The sequence below is a fragment of the Martes martes genome (assembly GCF_963455335.1).
Source record: "Martes martes genome assembly, chromosome: 7".
In the NCBI taxonomy this organism is placed as follows: Eukaryota; Metazoa; Chordata; class Mammalia; order Carnivora; family Mustelidae; genus Martes; species Martes martes.
The window spans coordinates 32,092,923-32,111,670 of record NC_137894.1 but is presented as its reverse complement, the minus strand read 5'-3'; the positions used below and the strand labels follow the sequence as shown (position 1 = coordinate 32,111,670).

Sequence of the window (18,748 nt, the reverse complement as noted above, 5' to 3'; positions counted from 1 at the left end):
CTCTGCTCTCCTCCCCTCTCCGCCCCCCTGCAGGAGGGAGGCGCCCCCGAGTCTCCCCTCCCGCGAGAGGGGCCGCGCGGGCCGGGCCGGGCAGAACAGTGGCGGCGGCGGCCGCGGGAGCCGAGCCTGCAGCGAGGGACCGGCTGAGGCGCGCGGGAGGGAAGGAGGCGAGGGCTCCGCGGCGCTGCCGCTGCCGCCGCCGCTGCCTCCGCTCGCGGGGCAGAGATGGCGGCGGAGCGGGGAGCCCGGCGACTCCTCAGCACCTCCTCCTTCTGGCTCTGCTGCCTGCTGCTGCTCGGGCGTCCGGCGCCCACCGCGGCCGCCAGGAGCGGCTCCCCGCCGCAGTCCCCAGGTAAGCGGGGGCGCGGGCCCCGGAGGCGCGGGGTGGGGGCGGGGGCGCGGCACCCGCACCGCACCGGTGGCTGCGGTGTTTTTGTTTAGGATCCTGGAGGAAACGTGCAGGAACTTCTCTGCCTCGGCTCGGGTTGCCAAAGAGAAAGGGGGTAGCGCGGGGTGGAGAGTGAAGTAGGCGGGCGAGGGTGCCGCCGGGGGAGGGGCGGCCGCGGGGGCGCGTCGGGGGCTCCCGGGTCTAGTTCTGCGCTTTGTACCCGGAGGCAGGTTCACTCCTCGCCTCCGTCCCCTCCCCCAGGCTCATCCCACTTGTAAGAGTGGGACATTCTTGTGCTCACGCAGGCACCAGTAGAGGCCACTACACACCTCATTAAATAAACAATCGCACGGCCAATTCATTAATTTTCAGGAAAGGAAGGGGGAGGGGGGACTCGAACTCCGCATTCCCTGGCTAGGGATTTCCCTGCTGAGGTCCCAGGGAAGCGCTGGCAGATCTCGAGGGACACCTCGTGCGGGGATGGTAGCCCCGAGGCTGCGGAAGAGAGAGGGTGTCTGAGGGGCACAATTGCCCCCTCACAACCGCTAGTGTTGACTTAACGATGAGGGCGCCTTGGAGAACTGCTCCAACTGATTGTATCTGTTAGTGTTTCCGTTATGAAATGCTGCTGCTTTCCTGGGGATTACAACTCTGTTTACAGCCTGGTAACTGCTTTTAACCTAGGGAATTGTCTAAGCATCGGATTTTAAGTACTTTATGTTTCCGAGTGGCAATGTATATATTTAGCCTGAAAAGCCCTTTTCAGGTGTTACTTTAAAATATCACATATTATTGAAATTACCTGCGTCCCTGTTTAAGGAGGCCAATGAACAGATGCCAAGCCTGCCTGTTAGAAGACCTTAACAGGGTAGTTGAGGAGCGGGCACACTCAAGCCGTTGAAGGGCAAATTAGCATGTAATCTGGTTAAATTGTTTGACCAAGGTGGTGTATTGTAAAACTTGACAAAACTCTCACCTACTAGTATGAGATCTGAAATTTTTGCATTTGAACGTCATCTGTTCAGGCACAGTGGCAGCTTCTAACCACCAACCCTTTACTTGTTTTTCGGATTCATACTGAATGATACTTAAAATCACACTGCAAATGTAACTTGACTGATAAACTTTCTTTTGATTTTCTTGCAGAGTATTATTAGCTCAAAAGAAAAGCTTTAAACCTGAATACCAGTGGGCTTTATCTAAACAGCAATATATAAACAATAGCGTTTTAGTATCAAACCTGCACTTGCACATTCAGCCTGTACCTGGGTTAGAATACACATTTTGGGCCTGAAATGTAGGTTTACTGATCCAACCTTTCTATTTTTGTGGATGGGCAAGAGAAATGTAACTATTTTGGAAGAGGGATTCCTTCTCACTCTTAATTTTATATGTAGTTCCTATTATGTTTGTTTTAGGTAATTGGTGGAGGTTCTTTAGAATTTTGTCAGTAATTTTGTAAGTAAGTAAAATGCTATTAATTTTATTAGGTTAATAAAAGTCGTGTAAGCAGTCTTTTAGAAGTAGTTGAAACATGTATTTCAACACTGATTCAATTGATGGCTTTTATTTTGTGACGGTGAGGTGCAGACATTGCTTAAATGTGTGTCCTGCCCTCATGGAGCTTCCAGTCTGGTGAGTGGGTAGAAAAGATAGCTGTTAAACTACCAATTATGTAATTAAGCACTAGAAAGGAGAAGAATGGGTTTTGAGAAAGGGTATACTGCCAGGACCCAATCTAGTCTGGGTGTCAGGGTGTAGGAGAAGTGAGATCCCAAGGGGGAGGAGGGCTGGAGGTGGGGAGGCTCACAGCTAGTTAGTGGTATTAGTAGGGACTAGAGCACATATCTGATTCCTGGTTCAGAGTGCTTTGCATATGCCATCCTGCTTTATTTCTCATTTCTGCAATTAGAAGGGGTTGGTCAGTTCTGTCATAAGCTGCAGGGAGATGAAGGGAACTGAGTAAGTGGCAACTGAACCAAGGGGTCAGTGGATTCCGTGTCGTTTGTCAGTGATTTTAATTTTTTATTTTTGTGGAGGGGTAGACTCAAACCTTTCTGAGGGGGATTACAGTGAGTAGGTGGTAGGGTGATGGAGGTGTTTGGTAGAAAAGGGAGAAAATTAGGGTGTGGGACAGTGGGATAAATGTAGTGGTTTTCCAGTTTAGGGTAGACTTAGAGGAGGACAAAGGAGGGAGATGAACTAGTGATGGAAAATGGTCAGCTGTAGAGGGTTGGAAATGATTAGGCATACTGGCTGGTTTTAGGAAGGAAGGAGGGGCAGATTTCTGAGAAAATTAGTAGGGACATCGGGAAAGGAGGACAGAGCAGCCGGCCTGTGCTATGCAAGGCTTCTCTAATCAGAGTGAGGGCTAAGGAATGGTGATGCAGTAGAATTGAGATGCAAGAATGGGAAAAGTAGGGAAGTCAGTGTTGAGAGGTCAGCTGAAATCAGTTTGAATTTAAAGTAGACCAGATGGCACCTGGTGGCTCAGTTGGTTAAGCTACTGCCTTCTATTCAAGTCATGATTGTGGAGTCCCAGGGTCAAGTCCTGCATCAGGCTTCCTAACGTTCCCCCTCTCATGCTCTCTCTCCCTCATTCTCTCTCTCAAATAAATATATAAATAAAATCTTAAAAAAAAAAAAAAAAGAGACCAGATGAGCTATTTCCAGTTTCTTCAGCAACTTTCTATATGCCAAGAGCAGAATTAGTGAAGTTTTAATCTTGTGTTGGTTTTTTTATGAGTTACATGAAATATGTAGAAACCTTTTAAAAAACTTTACTAGAGTAATTGAATATTCTATTCCTTGGTCAGAATGCAAAAAAGTGTTGGGGAAATGTCGTAATGATGGTGAGGCTAACCTTATTCTAGTCTTCAGGGATGTACTGTAGCTAGGTGTACTGTAGCTACATTTCTTCTTTATGGGAACAGTCCTCCTGTCAACATCCCACATAGATGACACTGTCTGTCTGAATCATTGACTTGATGATGTGATTTGTTACCTCACAGGGTGGTCTGTTCCCGTTCTGAATAACTTTTGCCAGTAAACACTGCTTAATGTTGCACTTTTAACTAATTTTCAACCTTCCCACTCTTCTTTATTTTTTTCCCCCTTTTCTCACCTTTTTCGGCATCACTCTGTAAATTCATCTTTTGTGATCAGTTCACTATTTGTTATTCAGGTTTTTCTTTCACTCCCTTATTAAATGTTGGCATCAAAGATGATCTCCTGTCTTGTCTTTATTGCTACCTGTAAGCTAATGACTCTCCTAGTCCACTCTTCTTTATGTGCCATTCAGTAGCTTCTCTGAATAGGCACCTTATGTTACACAAGAACAAAGGTAAACTCATTTTTGTTCCCCTTCCCTCCTCCTTCACTTATCCCCTTTCTGTAGACAATAGCAAACCAATTCCTGGCCCTGGGCTCTCACATTTTTGAATGATTGCATAGACTTGTCTTCCTGCATTACCTGTTTTGGGCATCTCTGTACGCCATTCACCCAAGTCGAGATCTAGAAGTCATCCTGGATCCTCCCCTTTCTCTCATTCTTATAGCCCATACTTCTATTTGATTTTTACCTCCTAGATATTTCTTGAATCTGAATCTTTTCATCATCATCCCCACCTACTACTAACAATAGTAGCTTTGTAATTCATCTCTTTATCTCCGCTGTTACCCTCCAGACATCTGTCTTCCCGCTGGAATGAGTTTTCCTATGTCCTTTTCTGAGTATGCCATACTTCTATTTAAAATATTTTATTAGTGTTCCACAGCTTGAGTGTCAGAGTCCTTGGTATGAGGATCGTGAGGCCTTTTGTGTTCTTTACCACTGGCCTCTCCCACCCTGAATTTAAAGCCTCGTCTCTTGGCACCTCTAATGTGTATACCTGGTGTTCCACCACTTTGGATTTATTGCAGAGCTTCATGTCCCCATGCCTTTGACATGCTGTCCCTCCTCCAGTTCCTCCTCCTCCTCCTGCAGCTGCTTCTCCTCCCCTCCTCTTTCCCTCACCCCCCCCCCTTTTTCTTCTTCTTTGTCCTTTCTTCCTGTTAATGCCATTTCTCACCTTGTCTACTTCTGAGATTCCTGTTCATCATTCAGTGAGTTTTTCTCTGCTATTCCCCTGCCCAAAAAGAGTTAGAGTTGTTATTAGCTGTGTTCTCATAGCTTTCCAAGTACTTGTAAATCTCGCGTCACTTACTTTCTTCACTCTTCAACTTGTCTGGACCTCTTGAGGACTGGGTCTTCTCTTATTTATCTTTTGTGTACCTAGTGTAGCAAAAGCATCTGGAACAGAGTGGATAACTGGTAAATGCTGATTGAATGTTGAATTGCCTTTGTTTTTACCCTTTAGGGCCATATATATGCACAAGTCTGATTTCTTTGTGTGATGGCCTTTCACACTTTTAATGACAACATTTGTGTATGTGCAAGTATGCCACTTTCCCTTCCTTATCTAAGTGAATTACCCTTTGTTCCTTCAGCCACTCTTCACATTACTTACTTTTCCGACCCTTTGTGAACTTGGCCATCCTTGCCTGCATATGCTGCAGTTTTAATATTTATTAGTTTTGTCACCTTTGGAAAGATGAGTGATTTTACTGAGTCTTCTGTAGACAGAGACTGATACCCTGCTCTGCTTGCCCAACAGGATGAGGTATAAAAGAATTTGTAGATTTCCAGGCAGAATGTTCAAAGGAAATAAGAAATGTGGCTATTTAGCACACTGTATGAAAATTAGTATGTGATGTGGGATAGTGAAAAAAGACCTAGGATATGTGGCAGAGGATTTGGGATATCACTCATGGTCCATACCTCCTCTTGTATCTGTTGAGGGCTGTAGGTAACCTTGCTTACCTAAATGGATTGTCAGAAAAATGAAATATAAAACTGCTTATAAACTGTAAAGTGCTATATCTTTGTGGGATGGTTTTATCATTTCTTTTTGAACTTATAAAAAATACTATAATTTTATTAAATTTTTTGGAAGTGTAGATTTTTTTCTGTTGGCTTAATTGATCATTGTTGGTTCATGAGTTTTCTCTACACTAATAAATGTTGGGGTAACATTAATCTCATTGTATATGGTGCTCTAGGCCCTATTTAATAGTCATTTCCCCGGGGTGCTTGGGTGGCTCAGTCATTAAGCATCTGCCTTCACCTCAGGTCAGGATCCCAGGGTCCTGGGATCGAGCCCCACATCTGGCTCCCTGCTCACTGGGAAGCCTGCTTCTCCTTCTCCCACTCCCCCTGCTTGTGTTCCCTCACTCACTGTCTCTCTCTGTCAAGTAAATAAATAAAATCTTAAAATAATAGTCATTTCCCAAACACTTTACTTTATTAATGACTTCTGCGTGATTGGGAGGTATTTACCATGTCATTGGTAGGGGTTTTGGCTTCTAGGTAAAATTGTATGACTAATAGGAGAACAGAAGATATGACCATAGATAAGATCTGTTGACCAGATAGCTACCTTAGGTAATGAAAAGTCTAGTGTTGATGATTTTACAAAATTGACTTTGTCATGGAACATAGGCCAGTGAAAGATATTAAAATATAACCCAAATTTTGGATTCATTAAAATGAGAAGTTTTTTGATTAAGAAATTTTGGAAATAGAGACTAAAGTCATTTAGACCCACTGGTGTAATTTTGTCATATTTCTTTCTAATCTCTGTTAATATGACACATCAGTGTTACTTTGTAATCATAATGTATGTACAACTTTATATGTAGATGTTCTGTCTTAACATTATGCCAGCTTTTGGTCGCTATATTATCTTTAAATTATTTTTAAAATTTATTTTAAAATATGTAAATATATGTTTGAAGTAAAACGACATGGAAGTAAAGTATCACTTCTACCAACAAATACCTTTTTTACCCATAAATAACCACTTTCAGTATTTTTTTCTCCTGCATTTACAGATGTGTGTATAATTGTATTTTTTACATATAAACAGGAACATACTATTTATTGCTTTTCAACTTGATTTTTTTTTAAACAATGTGTTGGAGATATTTCCAGGATGTATAGACTTTTCTATAACCATTATTGAAAATTTCTGTATAATCCGGCAGTGAATGAACATGGGATTAATAGCGACAAATTAGAGTAGTATTTATTGAACATTCACTGAACTCCAGGCACTGTGCCAGCCTCTTCTACATGCATTAATTCTTTCACTTTGTGAGGGAGATGGTAACATCCCCCCATTCTACAGATGAGGTAACTGAGTCTCACTTATTAAGTGACCAAAGGTCCCACAGCTCTCCTGTGGAGAAATTGTCATTTGAATACAAGTCTTTTCAGCTCCAAAGCTTATGCTCTTTATTTTACTGCATGCTGCTTCTAGTTATTTATTTTCCTATTATGGATGGATGCTGAAGTTATTTTTGGTATTTTGCTATCATAAAAAATGCTATCATGAACATCTTTCTGCATATGGTGTTTCCCTTTTATTTTTTGGATCCCCACATAGGGAATTATTGGTGAAAAGATAATTTTTGTGTGCATATGAGAGTCAAGTATCCATTTATTATAGAAGAGTAATGATATCATTAAGAATAATACCATTTGCTAGTACTTCTACAACTTTTTCAAGGTATATTCACCTTTAATTGTGAACTTTGAATACTTCAGTCCATTATTTTAAAATGCAGGTCCTTAGCTTCTCTGCTTCGTCTGTTAACTGCAGGGGTTAATTACCTAATTAATAGGTAATCTCAAAGGTCCCTTCTCCTTCCAAGTTTCTATAACTCTGAAGTCTATAAACTTGAGCCGTGGCTATCTAAATGGCCTCGGTTCAGTTCTTGTGTTTGAACACTGCTCCTTTCTGTTCTTGGATGCAAGAATTAACCTTTTGTCATTCTCTGGAGCTCCAGTTATGGCACATCTTCTTTTTCTGACATGAAGTTGGATGTGATTAGGGAAATAAATTTTAAGTTGCTTGTAAACAGGATTGTGTGTGATTTTTTATAAAAATAACTTTATGGCCAATTTCAAGAAATAAAGATTTAAGTGTTGCGAAATCGTGAGATATTTTAAGTTGCAGGGTTCCTGGAAATAGTAGATGCTTACTCTCAGGCTTTGTGAGTGATATACGTAAATTGCCCAGGTTATAGATGCTGGAATGAGCAGGTTGTGATTCCTTCTTTTGATACCCTCATGTGAAGAAAGGAGAGAGAGCGAGAGGTAGTAGTTGTATATGTTTAACTTCATGGAAATCAGTGCTTGAATTCTCCTTGAAAGGAGTTAGCATTTGGGCAGTCTGAAAGTCAAATGTGTGGGTTTTTTTGCTTTTCCTCTTAAAAAGAACCATGAAAATACCTTCTTTAAAATGGTTTCATAGCAAGAATTTTTTTTTAATAGCGAGAATTTTTAAATTTAATTTTCCAGTCAGTTTATCTATAGCCAAAACTAAAAATTTAGGTAATTTTGGCTAGTTGCAAACATTTTATTGATGGTTAATTGTGCACAAAGCTATAAACTGTAGAGATACTAAGATGAATTGGACATGGTTTCTATCCTTAGAATGCCTTGGTCTAATAGCGGAGATAAGACATCCCCACAGATAATAGATAACTTGATTTGGAGGGAGAAACGGTCATTACTGCCGTAGGTGGAAAAACAGATTCTGGAATCACTGCGTTCCTGTTAATCGAGTAATAGTTCTGCTTTCTTTCATAATTTTGGTTCGTAGCTTTTGAGTATTCCTACCTTAGTTTTACCGAGTCAGTAGACTAGAAGTCTCAGAGGAAGTTATTTTTCATTTCTTCTAAGTGAAATGGTTACTGGAATGTTTGAGTATATGAGAATTCTAATAATGTAGCCATCTGGGGGTGCAGCTACTTCCATGTCTGTGGGAAATGTGGAGATTGATTATACTGGTTTTCAGAATTTATTATTGGTCAGTAATAGCCAGTAAAACTTGGTGATGAGTCCTGAGCAGAGTGAATTTTTAATATGATACTACATGGAAACTGGATACAGAATATTGTTTTTCAGCTGTAGAGGAAGTAAAAAAATCACCTGGGGGCGCCTTCGTGGCTCAGTCAGGTAAGCATCTGCCTTTGCTCAGGTTGTGATTCCAGGGTCTAGAGATCAAGCCTTGCATTGGGCTTCCTGCTTATCCAGGAGCCTGCTTCTCCCTCTCCCTTTGCCCCTCTTCCTGCTCATGCACTTCCTGCTCTCTCAACACTCTCTCTTTCTCTCAAATAAATAAATAAAATATTAAAAAAAAAACCAACTAGACTTACTTTATTATATAAGGTCTAGTTAAGATGATAACATTATAATTTATAAATTTAGGGACAGAATCACAAATGATGTTCTATTGATAATGTTTTATTCATAGCATAACTTTTAATGCAGCAACTAAAATTTAAGGGTTTTTTGTTAATTCTTCAAAACATTTGAAATTTGAGGTGGCTTTTTAAAAACTATGTGTAGTATTAATATCTAAGAGATTGTTACACTTCTTATGGCAATAACCCCCTTATTAATAGCCACCTCAGCTACATAGAATTCACCCATATGCACCCTTACCTCTAGAATACAACTGAAGACTAGGGAATAAGAGAAATTAGTTTTCAAAGTCCGTGCATCAAAGTAAGTTTCTTGGAGTCCCAAAGGTTCTGTTTAGAGCCTATTTCTCTTTAATTCATGTGGATTTCTAACAGATTGTACTATCTGATTTCTAAGCCCGTTGCTGGTCAAAAGTGGGTAGAGGCTATCTTGGGAATGCCCCCTAACAACAGCAAGTTGTGACCTTTGTAAGGAAGGAGATTTAAAATAAACATAAGAATGCAAAGATCTTCCCTTAAACAGAAATAATTGTCTCAGCCATGTTGAAGAAAGTTTCTTTCCCTCTCCGTCACTGCTAATGGATTTTGCCTGCCCCTTGCCCTTTCTTTGTCCCTTATACTATAGATACAGTTGCTGTTTGGGAGATCTGTCCAACCTTCGAAATATCTGGAGTTTCATCTCACTTCAAAATAGTATGGGCCAGGTTGACACCTGAGGTGGAGAACAGGACGTGTGAATAGGAAGAGAGGTGAGGTGGCAGGACATGGCTCCTTCTCTCTTGGTCCCCACCCCTCTGGACATGGAATTTATCCTTTTTAGCAGCAATTCTAACCCTGATTGCTAAAATATGTACTGCATTTGAATTTTTAATTTTTGGGTGAAGTTAATTGTTGGTTCGACTTTAAAAAAAAGAAAAACAGTATAAAACTTCAAACAATATGTAAAATAAAAAGTGAAATCATACATTTCAACCTTCTCCCCAGGGATAATTACTTTTAATACCTATGGACTTCTTTCTTTTTTTCTTTCTTTCTTTTAAAGATTTTATTTAATTATTTGAGAGTTGGGGAAGGGCAGTGGGAGAGGGACAAGCAGACTCCCAGGTGAGCAGGGAGCCTGACAACACAGGGCTCTATCCGAGCACTCTGGGATCATGGCCTGAGCTGAAGGCAGACACTTAACCAACTGAGTCACCGAGGTGCCTTGGAATTTCTGTTTTATATGTACAGTTAAATATTTTAAACATATAATACATATATAAGAACTAATGCATATATAAACTGACAGTTGGGTTATACTATGCGTACTGTCTTCCAGCTTGTTTTAAAGACATCTTTCCATGTGAGTACATACAAATTTATCACAGCTATTTTGATAGCCGTATGGTATTTTATAGACGTATAATACTTAATTTAACCAGTTCCAATTTGATGCTCCTAATTTTTTTATTGCAGACATATGCAATGAACCCATTTTTACAGATATCTTTGTGTACATGTTCAAATATACTATAGAACGAGTTTGTAGAGGTAGAATTGTAGGGTAAAAGAGCATGTGTATTAAAATGTTTGATAGTTATTTCCAGATTGTTCTCCAAAAGGCTGATTTACTCCTGTCAATAGCGAGGGAGAGAGTGCCTCTTTCCCCACACATTTCCCAAATAGTAGTTACTTTCAGACTTCTTAGTCTTGACAGTTTGATAGACAAAAAAAGCATATCTCTTTGAATTTTATATTTTAAAATTGTTAATGGAGTTGAGCATCTTTTCAGATTTTTATTGATGGTTTGTTTCTGAGAATTGTTCAGGTCTTTTGTTCATATTCTTATATTCATTTTTCAGGCTTAGGTTCATTTATAAATATAAATTAAACTACATAATTAAGAATAGGAACAATTGTAAATTTTATAATTTTGAAAACTCTCATTGTTTGCGATTTTTAACTTAATGAGAAGCGAACTGAGTAGTCAAGACAGTCTGCTTCTCTGACTTCTGCTAACCACTGCTCGTGTTCACTTGATATGGATTCATAAGCTTTCAAGCTGTTCTATTTTATTCTCTGATTTGAGTGAAAAATAGGAATTGAAATAGGTCCAATACCTCTTTCAAGACAGGATGAGAAACTTCAGTTTAGAGTAAGTTCAGTTAATCAAATACTTGAATGCCAGTTTGGCTCAAGGTACTGAAGTGGTTTCAAGTGGAAAATGGATTAAGAATGTAGCAGAAGAAACAAGTTCAAGGGACAGGATATTATTTCCATTCTGGACACCTTGAGTCTGAGATGCCAGCAGAACGTCTCTGTAAAGACATCACAAAATTAGGCTCAGGTGAGAAGTCTGACTAGCTGTCTTGGCTAGAAATATAGGTTCAGGAATTATCTGGATAGATGTTCGTTGTGAGGGTAGATCATATCACTGAGGAAGGAAAAAGGAAACAGAGGGCAAAGACTGGAGCATACAGCCATAGTAGGGTGTCCAAAGGAAGGGAAATACTACCCTGTCTACAGAAGAAAAGTACCTAGAGTCAACATAATAAAGCTCACTCCACTTAGGGATATCTTATTCACAAATCTCTATATGAATAAATCGGATAGTGCCAAAGTAATACTGGTTCTTTTCCCTTCTCTAGCACTGGTTAGAGTGCTAGAGAAGGAAAGGGGAGGCTTACAAGGACAATTCTAAACAACTTTAAGTTAAAAAAAAACACATGCATATTCACTTACCATCCTTTTGGACTGAGGTATGAGATGAATGATTAGATATGTGTCCATGCTTAGAACAGAGCCTGGTTTATCGGAATCACTCATTAAATGTAAACCATTGTTATTGTTTTTTGTATTTTATAAATGATGAAGAGCCTCGCTAAAAATATATGATAGTTAACTCATGCTTATATAATTTGTTTTATATTTTTACTTGATGGGGGTGTATAATTAGATTGTTAAATGAGGGTGCATATGTTGAGGATGATGGAGATTTTAGTTTGGAGCAGTTGGTTATATTTCTTAGAGGAGGTAGGACTTGACCTGGTTTTGAAGGCAAGCAGAGGCTTTTTAGGTGGGTTGGGTTTTTTTTGACAAGAAGGTTGAAGTGAAGAGCAGTAAGAGTTGAGGCACAGTAAAGGCAGAATCAATTGAAATGTTCTTGATCAGTGACCCATTTCTTGAAAGGTTCATTTTTTTATTCTGAAATTTATCACTTGTTATGAAGTGGAGGGGTGATTATTAGATGATGAAGTCATAGGCCAGATCTTCTTTTAAAGATTGCAGTGCTGAAAAAGAAGCTGGAGACAATTGTTGCAATTTTTAATGCCTGAAAATTAACCTTATCATTCCATGTCTGCTTAAGACTTTATTTTCTGTGAGATGTTGTGGGCATCTTCTATGAAACATTGATTTCTCTGGAGTTCATTCAAAGTTACAGAAAGAAGCTTTGGAATAACGGGTCTTATGAAGTTCTGAGGAGTTAATTTTTGCCGCTTTCTGAAGAAATCTTTGCTTTTTAAAAAATTTTGTGCCAGTTTTGTGGAAGAGTGAAAGTCTTTCTTCAGAGTAGCTGTAGTCAAGTAGAGGTTTTGCAGCTTTAGAATCAGTCGTTAAAATTTGTGGGAGGACATATCAGATAACATGTGCTACTAACACAATTGTGCTGCTAACTTGGTAGTTCCATTTTGTTCACACTTGAGTTTTAAAATTTGCCTCTGCATATGCATAATAACTTGACCTTGACATAAAATTCCTGTGTCACAGTCTTTTTCTTCTTTCTTTTTTTTTTTTAAAGATTTTATTTATTTATTTGACAGAGAGAGAGAGAGATCACAAGTTGGCAGAGAGGGAGGCAGAGAGAGAGGGGGAAGCAGGCTCCCCGCTGAGCAGAGAGCGTGATGCGGGGCTTGATCCCAGGACCCTGGGATCATGAACGGAGCCGAAGGCAGAGGCTTAACCCACTGAGCCACCCAGGCGCCCCCATCACAGTCTTTTTCTTTCAGAACTCAGTGGAGAGTTCTCCCTGTAACCCCCACATTCAATATTGTACATAGTAATAATATCTACTACATCTTTTAAATTTTTAAATCTGTATAATTGTAGAATTTTTTATTATTTTTTTTAGCGTTGTGGACTTTGAGATATATAATTTTCACCAGGGTGTGACAAGGTGGGAGTTTATTAATTGATGTTTTTTTCCAACCTGGTTCAGTGGAGCTGCATTTTAGTTAGGCATTAGATTTAAAGTCAGCAAATAATGTGAAAACTGCATATTATCATATTTCCCTTTAGCATACGTTAGGAAAGTCCCACATTGGACTTTTGGTAAGCACTGAATGAAGGGGAGCACTTGCATTTATATTGTTCAGAAACATTTTTTTAAAACTCTGGAGTTGTGGGGCACCTGGGTGGCTCAGTGGGTTAAGCTGCTGCCTTCGGCTCAGGTCATGATCTCAGGGTCCTGGGATCGAGTCCCACATCGGGCTCTCCGCTCAGCAGGGAGCCTGCTTCCCTCTCTCCCTTTCTCTCTGCCTGCCTCTCTATCTACTCTGATCTCTCTCTGTCAAATAAATAAATAAAATCTTTAAAAAAAAAAAACAAAAAAACAAAAAAACTCTGGAGTTGTGGTATGATGAGACGGTCTTACTAAGGCACACCAGAGCTGAGCTCAACTGGGAGAACAAGTTCATGTCTCAGATTGCGTGCTCATACTGAATGGCAGGGAGAACAGCTTGTTCTGCCTAAATTGTTTCACATTTTCTCCTCATATATGGCTGAATTCTTCTAACTTAAAATGTCTGTATGATGTGACTTCTCTGTTTAGTGAGTCTTTTTGTTCTAATGTACACATCTCTGTTAGGGTAGGACAATTTTCTTTTATTTCTTTATTACCTATACCCTGTTTTCTTTTCTTGGATTTCCAGAGATACTTGCTCTCTTGTCTCTTTCCTCTATGAGACTCTGTTTCTCCTTTTTTGGTGCAGACAGATTGAGAATTTTATTTTTCTGGCAAATGGACTTATCATTATCTCTAGTCATGCTATTTACCTTAAATCTGCTTTTTCTGATACTAATATAGCTCTATCTGCTGACCTTTGGTTTGTGTTTGTTTCCATCCTTTTATTTTCAGCCTTTTATAATCTTATATTTATGTTGCTTATGTAGCATATCGTTGGGTTCTCTTTTTTATTTATTCTGACAGTTTTTGTCCTTTTATTAGAATGTTCAGTCTATTTATATTTAATGATTTATTAATGATATATTCAGCTGTTGTATATGGCTTTAAATCTTCCATTTTGTTATTTACTATTTGTTTTGCCTGTTCTGTGTTCTCCTTTCTCTCCTTTCTTGCCTTCTTTTGATTATCTTCAGTTGTGCAGTTTTTCCTCTCTTTTAGCTTACCAACTGTATATTTTTTTGCTATTCATTTAATGGTTCCTAAATTCATCTTTGACTTCTTGTACTTTTTATTGGACAATGCAGAACCTTTTAGAATACCTTAATTCTATTTGTCCTTCTCCTCTGGTTTTTGTTATTCTCGTTAATGTATTTTAGTTCTCTTTATACCTAAGATTTATAAGATACTATTATTTTATAAGTCATTCATTTAGATTTACACATATATTTACTTTCTTAGTGCTTTTCATTTCCTTCTGCATCTCTGAGCTTCTCTCTAGGATCATTTCTTAGGCCTGGAGAATATCCTTTAGTATTTAGTTAGGAGTTAGGTCTGTTGGAGGTGAATTCACTCATATTTTATCTGTTTGAAAACATCTTTATTTCACCTTCAATTATTTTTTGGCACTGGGTGTAGAATTCTAGTGTATAGAATTCCGCCCTTTAAATATGCTATTCCATTGTGTGCTGTGCTCCCATCAGTTCTAATGAGAAGTCAGCTATAGTCTTAATTTCCTCTTTTTTAGATAATGTGCTTCTCTTCCTCCTTCCCTCTTTGATCACTTTTAAGATTTGCTCTTTCTCTGTGGTTTTCAGAAATGTGACTGTGATGTGCTTAGTTGTGATTTTCTTTGTATTTATCCTGCTTGTTGAGCTTCTCATATCTGTGGGATGATCACTCTTGTCCGTTTTGAAAAGTTATTGGGCATTATCTCTTCAAATATTTCTTCTTTCCCATTGGAGAAGTTCACTTAGGTCTTTGAATCCTCATCACACTGATGGGATCAGAAGGACTATGGGTTTTTGTAGTTTCTCTGCCCTGTTTGGGTTGTTAGGTTAAGAGCAACAGTCTCTTGTGACTTTGTACATTCTGAACAGTCGGCACTCTCTTTATTGATTTTATTATATTATTCAGTTATAGAATTTCCATTCCATTTTCTTCCATAGTATCTAGGTTCCTGCTGAAATTCTCCATCTTGTGTCTTTATTCTTTTGATCCATTCTGTCATAAATGTTTCCATGAAGGTTTGCTTTTATGTCCATTATTTCTCCTGATTGGGGAGTTGCTTTGTCTTTTTATGTGCCTGTTTGTGATTGAGGGCCAGGAATTATGTATGAAAAGTTATAGAAGTAGTCTGAATGATGCTCTTTTCTTCCAGAAAAGATTTACCATTGCTTCTCTTCTGGTAATGGGGTTATACTGGAGGCATAACAGTCTCCATTCACTTTAACCCATTCAGGGATGGATTTGAGATGATTTAAAATTGGGCTTCAGACCCTATGAGTTGAAACGTTTTAGGTTTACCTTTACTTCATGGATGTAGCCCTTTGAGGTCCTGATCCACAGCTTAAGGGGTTCACCCACCCTCCTCCTTGGCAGGCCCTCATCTCATTTTTGTCCCCTCAGGGCCCGAGTTTGTCAGAAGCTAAGCTCATCTTCCCAGGCTCTCCAGCAGTAGCGGCTTTCAGAGTCTGCAGACACTATAGACAAGAAGCCCCTTCAAATACCAGATCTTCTCTTTGGATTTTCTCATGTTCCTGGTATTGGTCCCTTAATTCCTCATCACGTTGGTTGCCTTCACACAGATATTTTGTATTTGGTCTAGTTCTTTTTTTTTCAGTTGTTCCAGTGGAAGATTTGGTCCGAACAACCTAATCTGTCCTGGGAGCTGAACTCTTCACAATGCCCCTTTCATCTTTTCTCTTATTTGTGTTTTGTGAGAAATATTCAAGATTGTCTGTTTCTTTTTTATCATGTTCCGTCTCCAGTTTATTGCCCCATTGTATTTTTTTTTTAAATGATTTAGTTGTTTTGTTAAGTATTCTCTTAAATTTGGGGGAGGAGCAGATTTCTACGGTTGAGATTTCTCAGTTGGGAATTCTGATTATATCTCCCTCAGTGAGTGTTCCAGGGAAAAAATTTGCTCCAGTTAATAGAACAATCACTCCTTTAGCTCCTGGGTCTTTTCAAGTATCCATTGGAGTGTTATTGTGATGATGGGATGGTGTCTATATGTGCTCAGTATTGCTGGTAGAGATGGATTCTTTTGAACTTGTATGGGTTTCTGTTCTAACGTTTCAGATCCAGATGAAAAAATGGAAAATTTTAGATTTGCAATAATTTTACATTGCTAGATCATGGTTTGCTGGTTTTCAGAGATCAGAGGCAAAGAATAGATAGACAGCTATGAAACAGGGAGATTTATTGTGAAAGCATTTATTTTCAATGCAGAAATAAAAAATTTTACAATTCAACGTTGGCGGTTCGTTGTGGAGTTTTTTTTTTTTTTTTTGCCTCATCCCTAAACTTTACCCAGCACATTATCTGCAACATGAATGCTTTGTTAGCCTTTTTTCTTGGAGGCTTTCTACTCCATTTATGGTTGGTACACTTCTGTGATTTTCTGTGGGCCACAGATTTTTTTCCCCAGATGTTTTGTTCTTTAAAAAAAATTATTCCTTTGGTTATTTCAGTGGACATTGGAGTGGAACGTCAGGTGGGGATTGGTTACATTTAAGAGCTTAGTTTTGCCATCTTGAACTGGCAGTCTACGCCATGTATTGTTTTGTCTTTTTCGCTTGGCTTAGTTTGGTGTCTGACCCAATTAAAAAAAAGAATAGTTTTATAATTTTCTTTTTACTTTTATGTACATATGGTTATTATTATGCAATTCCTGAAGGACTCTAATAGACTAACTCTTATCTAATGGGAATTTTTTTGATAGGCTGGGACATTTTATATTGCCCATTTTTGCAGATGCTGACTTTGTTCCCTGGACTGTGCCAGGTTTTGGGATTACAGACATGGGCAGGTGTCTTAATCTTAGGTACCTATTCTTGAGGCAGAGATACCTTTTTCTGAGGGAGAGAGACTTTTTTGGGGGGGGGGGAATGAATGCACCAATGTTTATTTAAAATTTTGATTTTTTTAAACCCCTTAGTTACATTGTTGAATATAAATGAATATTTATAAAGATACTGATAATAATTTTTATGTATGTAGGAAGTGTTCTGTAAAATCTTATTTACAATTCCAGCTTTGTTACCTGTTTATATATATATATATATATATATATATATATATATAAATCTTGTAAATTTCAGTTTACTCTGTGGCCAGGTGATAATATATTATCAGAAAACAAGGCATTATGTTATATATGTATTTGAGTTTACCCATTTGTTACACATATATGGGAAATAGGATGTCATGGGGTTTTTTTTTTTTTTCTTTAAGGTAGGACATGAAACAGAGAAAAGAAGAAGCATTATATATTCATTATGCAACTTTTTAGGGAAAAAATTAGGAATTTGCTTTAGCCTTAAATCTAGAGTTTGCCAGTCTGGAAACCATGCTTTGGAAGTGGTTTGGTGGATTGGATATAGAAGGAATTAGGAAAAGCAGGCATTTGGGGCCAAAAGGTGGACTGAAAAAGAAAATGGGTAGCTTTGTTGTGCTGTTCCAAGAAGAATAATGTTAGTTCCGTTGTAGATACAAAATACATTGTAAGGCGAGTTGGCTATCTTCTTTTTACATCCAACAAGAATAGTACAATTTGGTCTTCCTGAGTAATGCTTTGTCATGATATGAGTTAATTTTCTTTATATGTTGTTCATCTTAGGTTAAATACATTTATTTACATTTTATTTATGTAATCTTAGAAACTTGATATGGCAAAGTACACTTGCTGTCAGGTTTTCAGTTTTTAATGCAGTAGCTTTCACACTTGTACAAATGTTGGAACATCTGGAAGTAGGGGAATGCTTTGTGAGATGTTGTAAACTATTAATACCTTTAATTACATTAAGCAAATGAAATATAATTTTATAAGTTGTAAATATGACTTATATGAATGCAGTCCATCTCAGTAGCTCAGTTCAGGAAACACTTAGTGAACATTTGTTGTGTACCATAACACAGGATAATTTCATGATGAAAATGAATCATGGAAGAGGTAGAAGAAAAGAGAAGTGAGGATCCCCCTCTCCCCCAAACATCATTGAGTTATAGTGTCTTTTAAGATTAGTTTGAGATCTTCACAGGGGCTGGTTGTTGCTTCAGCTAATGGTGGCTGACAGAATGATTCTTAAAGTATAGTCCTACTTTCAGGGCATCATTATCTACTGAGATAAAATTTGTGGTTTGAGACCCAGGAAATCTGCATTTTAAGAAGCATCTGAGTGGTTTCTTATTCACAAAGCTTGAGAACTATTTTCTAAATTTGACTGAGGAAAAGCTCAGAATACTGCTTCTGAATTTAAAAGTAATAGAATCTTAAGATGAACTTTCTCTCCAAGGAAAAACATAATGCATATGATGGGGTAGTTGCTCTTTATTCATTTGTATTTAAGAAATGCCTTTTTATAGATAGGAGCATTTGGAATATTGAAAAAGAATTCCATTTCTCAGGAAGTCTTTTAGTTGTTTTTCCATGGAAATAATCACATTATATTTAATGACTTTTAATGGTTTTTCAACTACAAAATGTCATTAGAATTTGGACTATATTCCATTAACATAATATCTGAAAGATTCAGAATTATAATCAATTTTTTTTTGAGAGGTGTGGGGGTAAAAGAGAGTGAGAATCTTAAACAGACTCCTAGCTAAGCACAGAGCCTGATGTGGGCTTGATCTGATGACCCTGAAATCATGACTTGAGTCGAAAT

The 18,748-nt window shown here is 38.4% G+C and overlaps 1 protein-coding gene across 3 annotated transcripts in view; it reads left to right on the top strand.

Annotated features, from left to right (window-relative positions):
* The first annotated feature begins 224 nt into the window (after positions 1-224).
* The window catches only part of NEO1 (neogenin 1), a 240,935-nt gene continuing 222,411 nt past the window's right edge, over positions 225-18,748 (top strand). For all 3 annotated transcript variants that reach the window (XM_080808312.1, XM_080808313.1, XM_080808311.1), the window contains exon 1: positions 225-352. In XM_080808312.1, coding sequence (XP_080664438.1) covers positions 226-352 — 127 coding nt within the window. In that variant the 5' untranslated portion in view covers position 225. The remainder of the gene's footprint in view (positions 353-18,748) is intronic.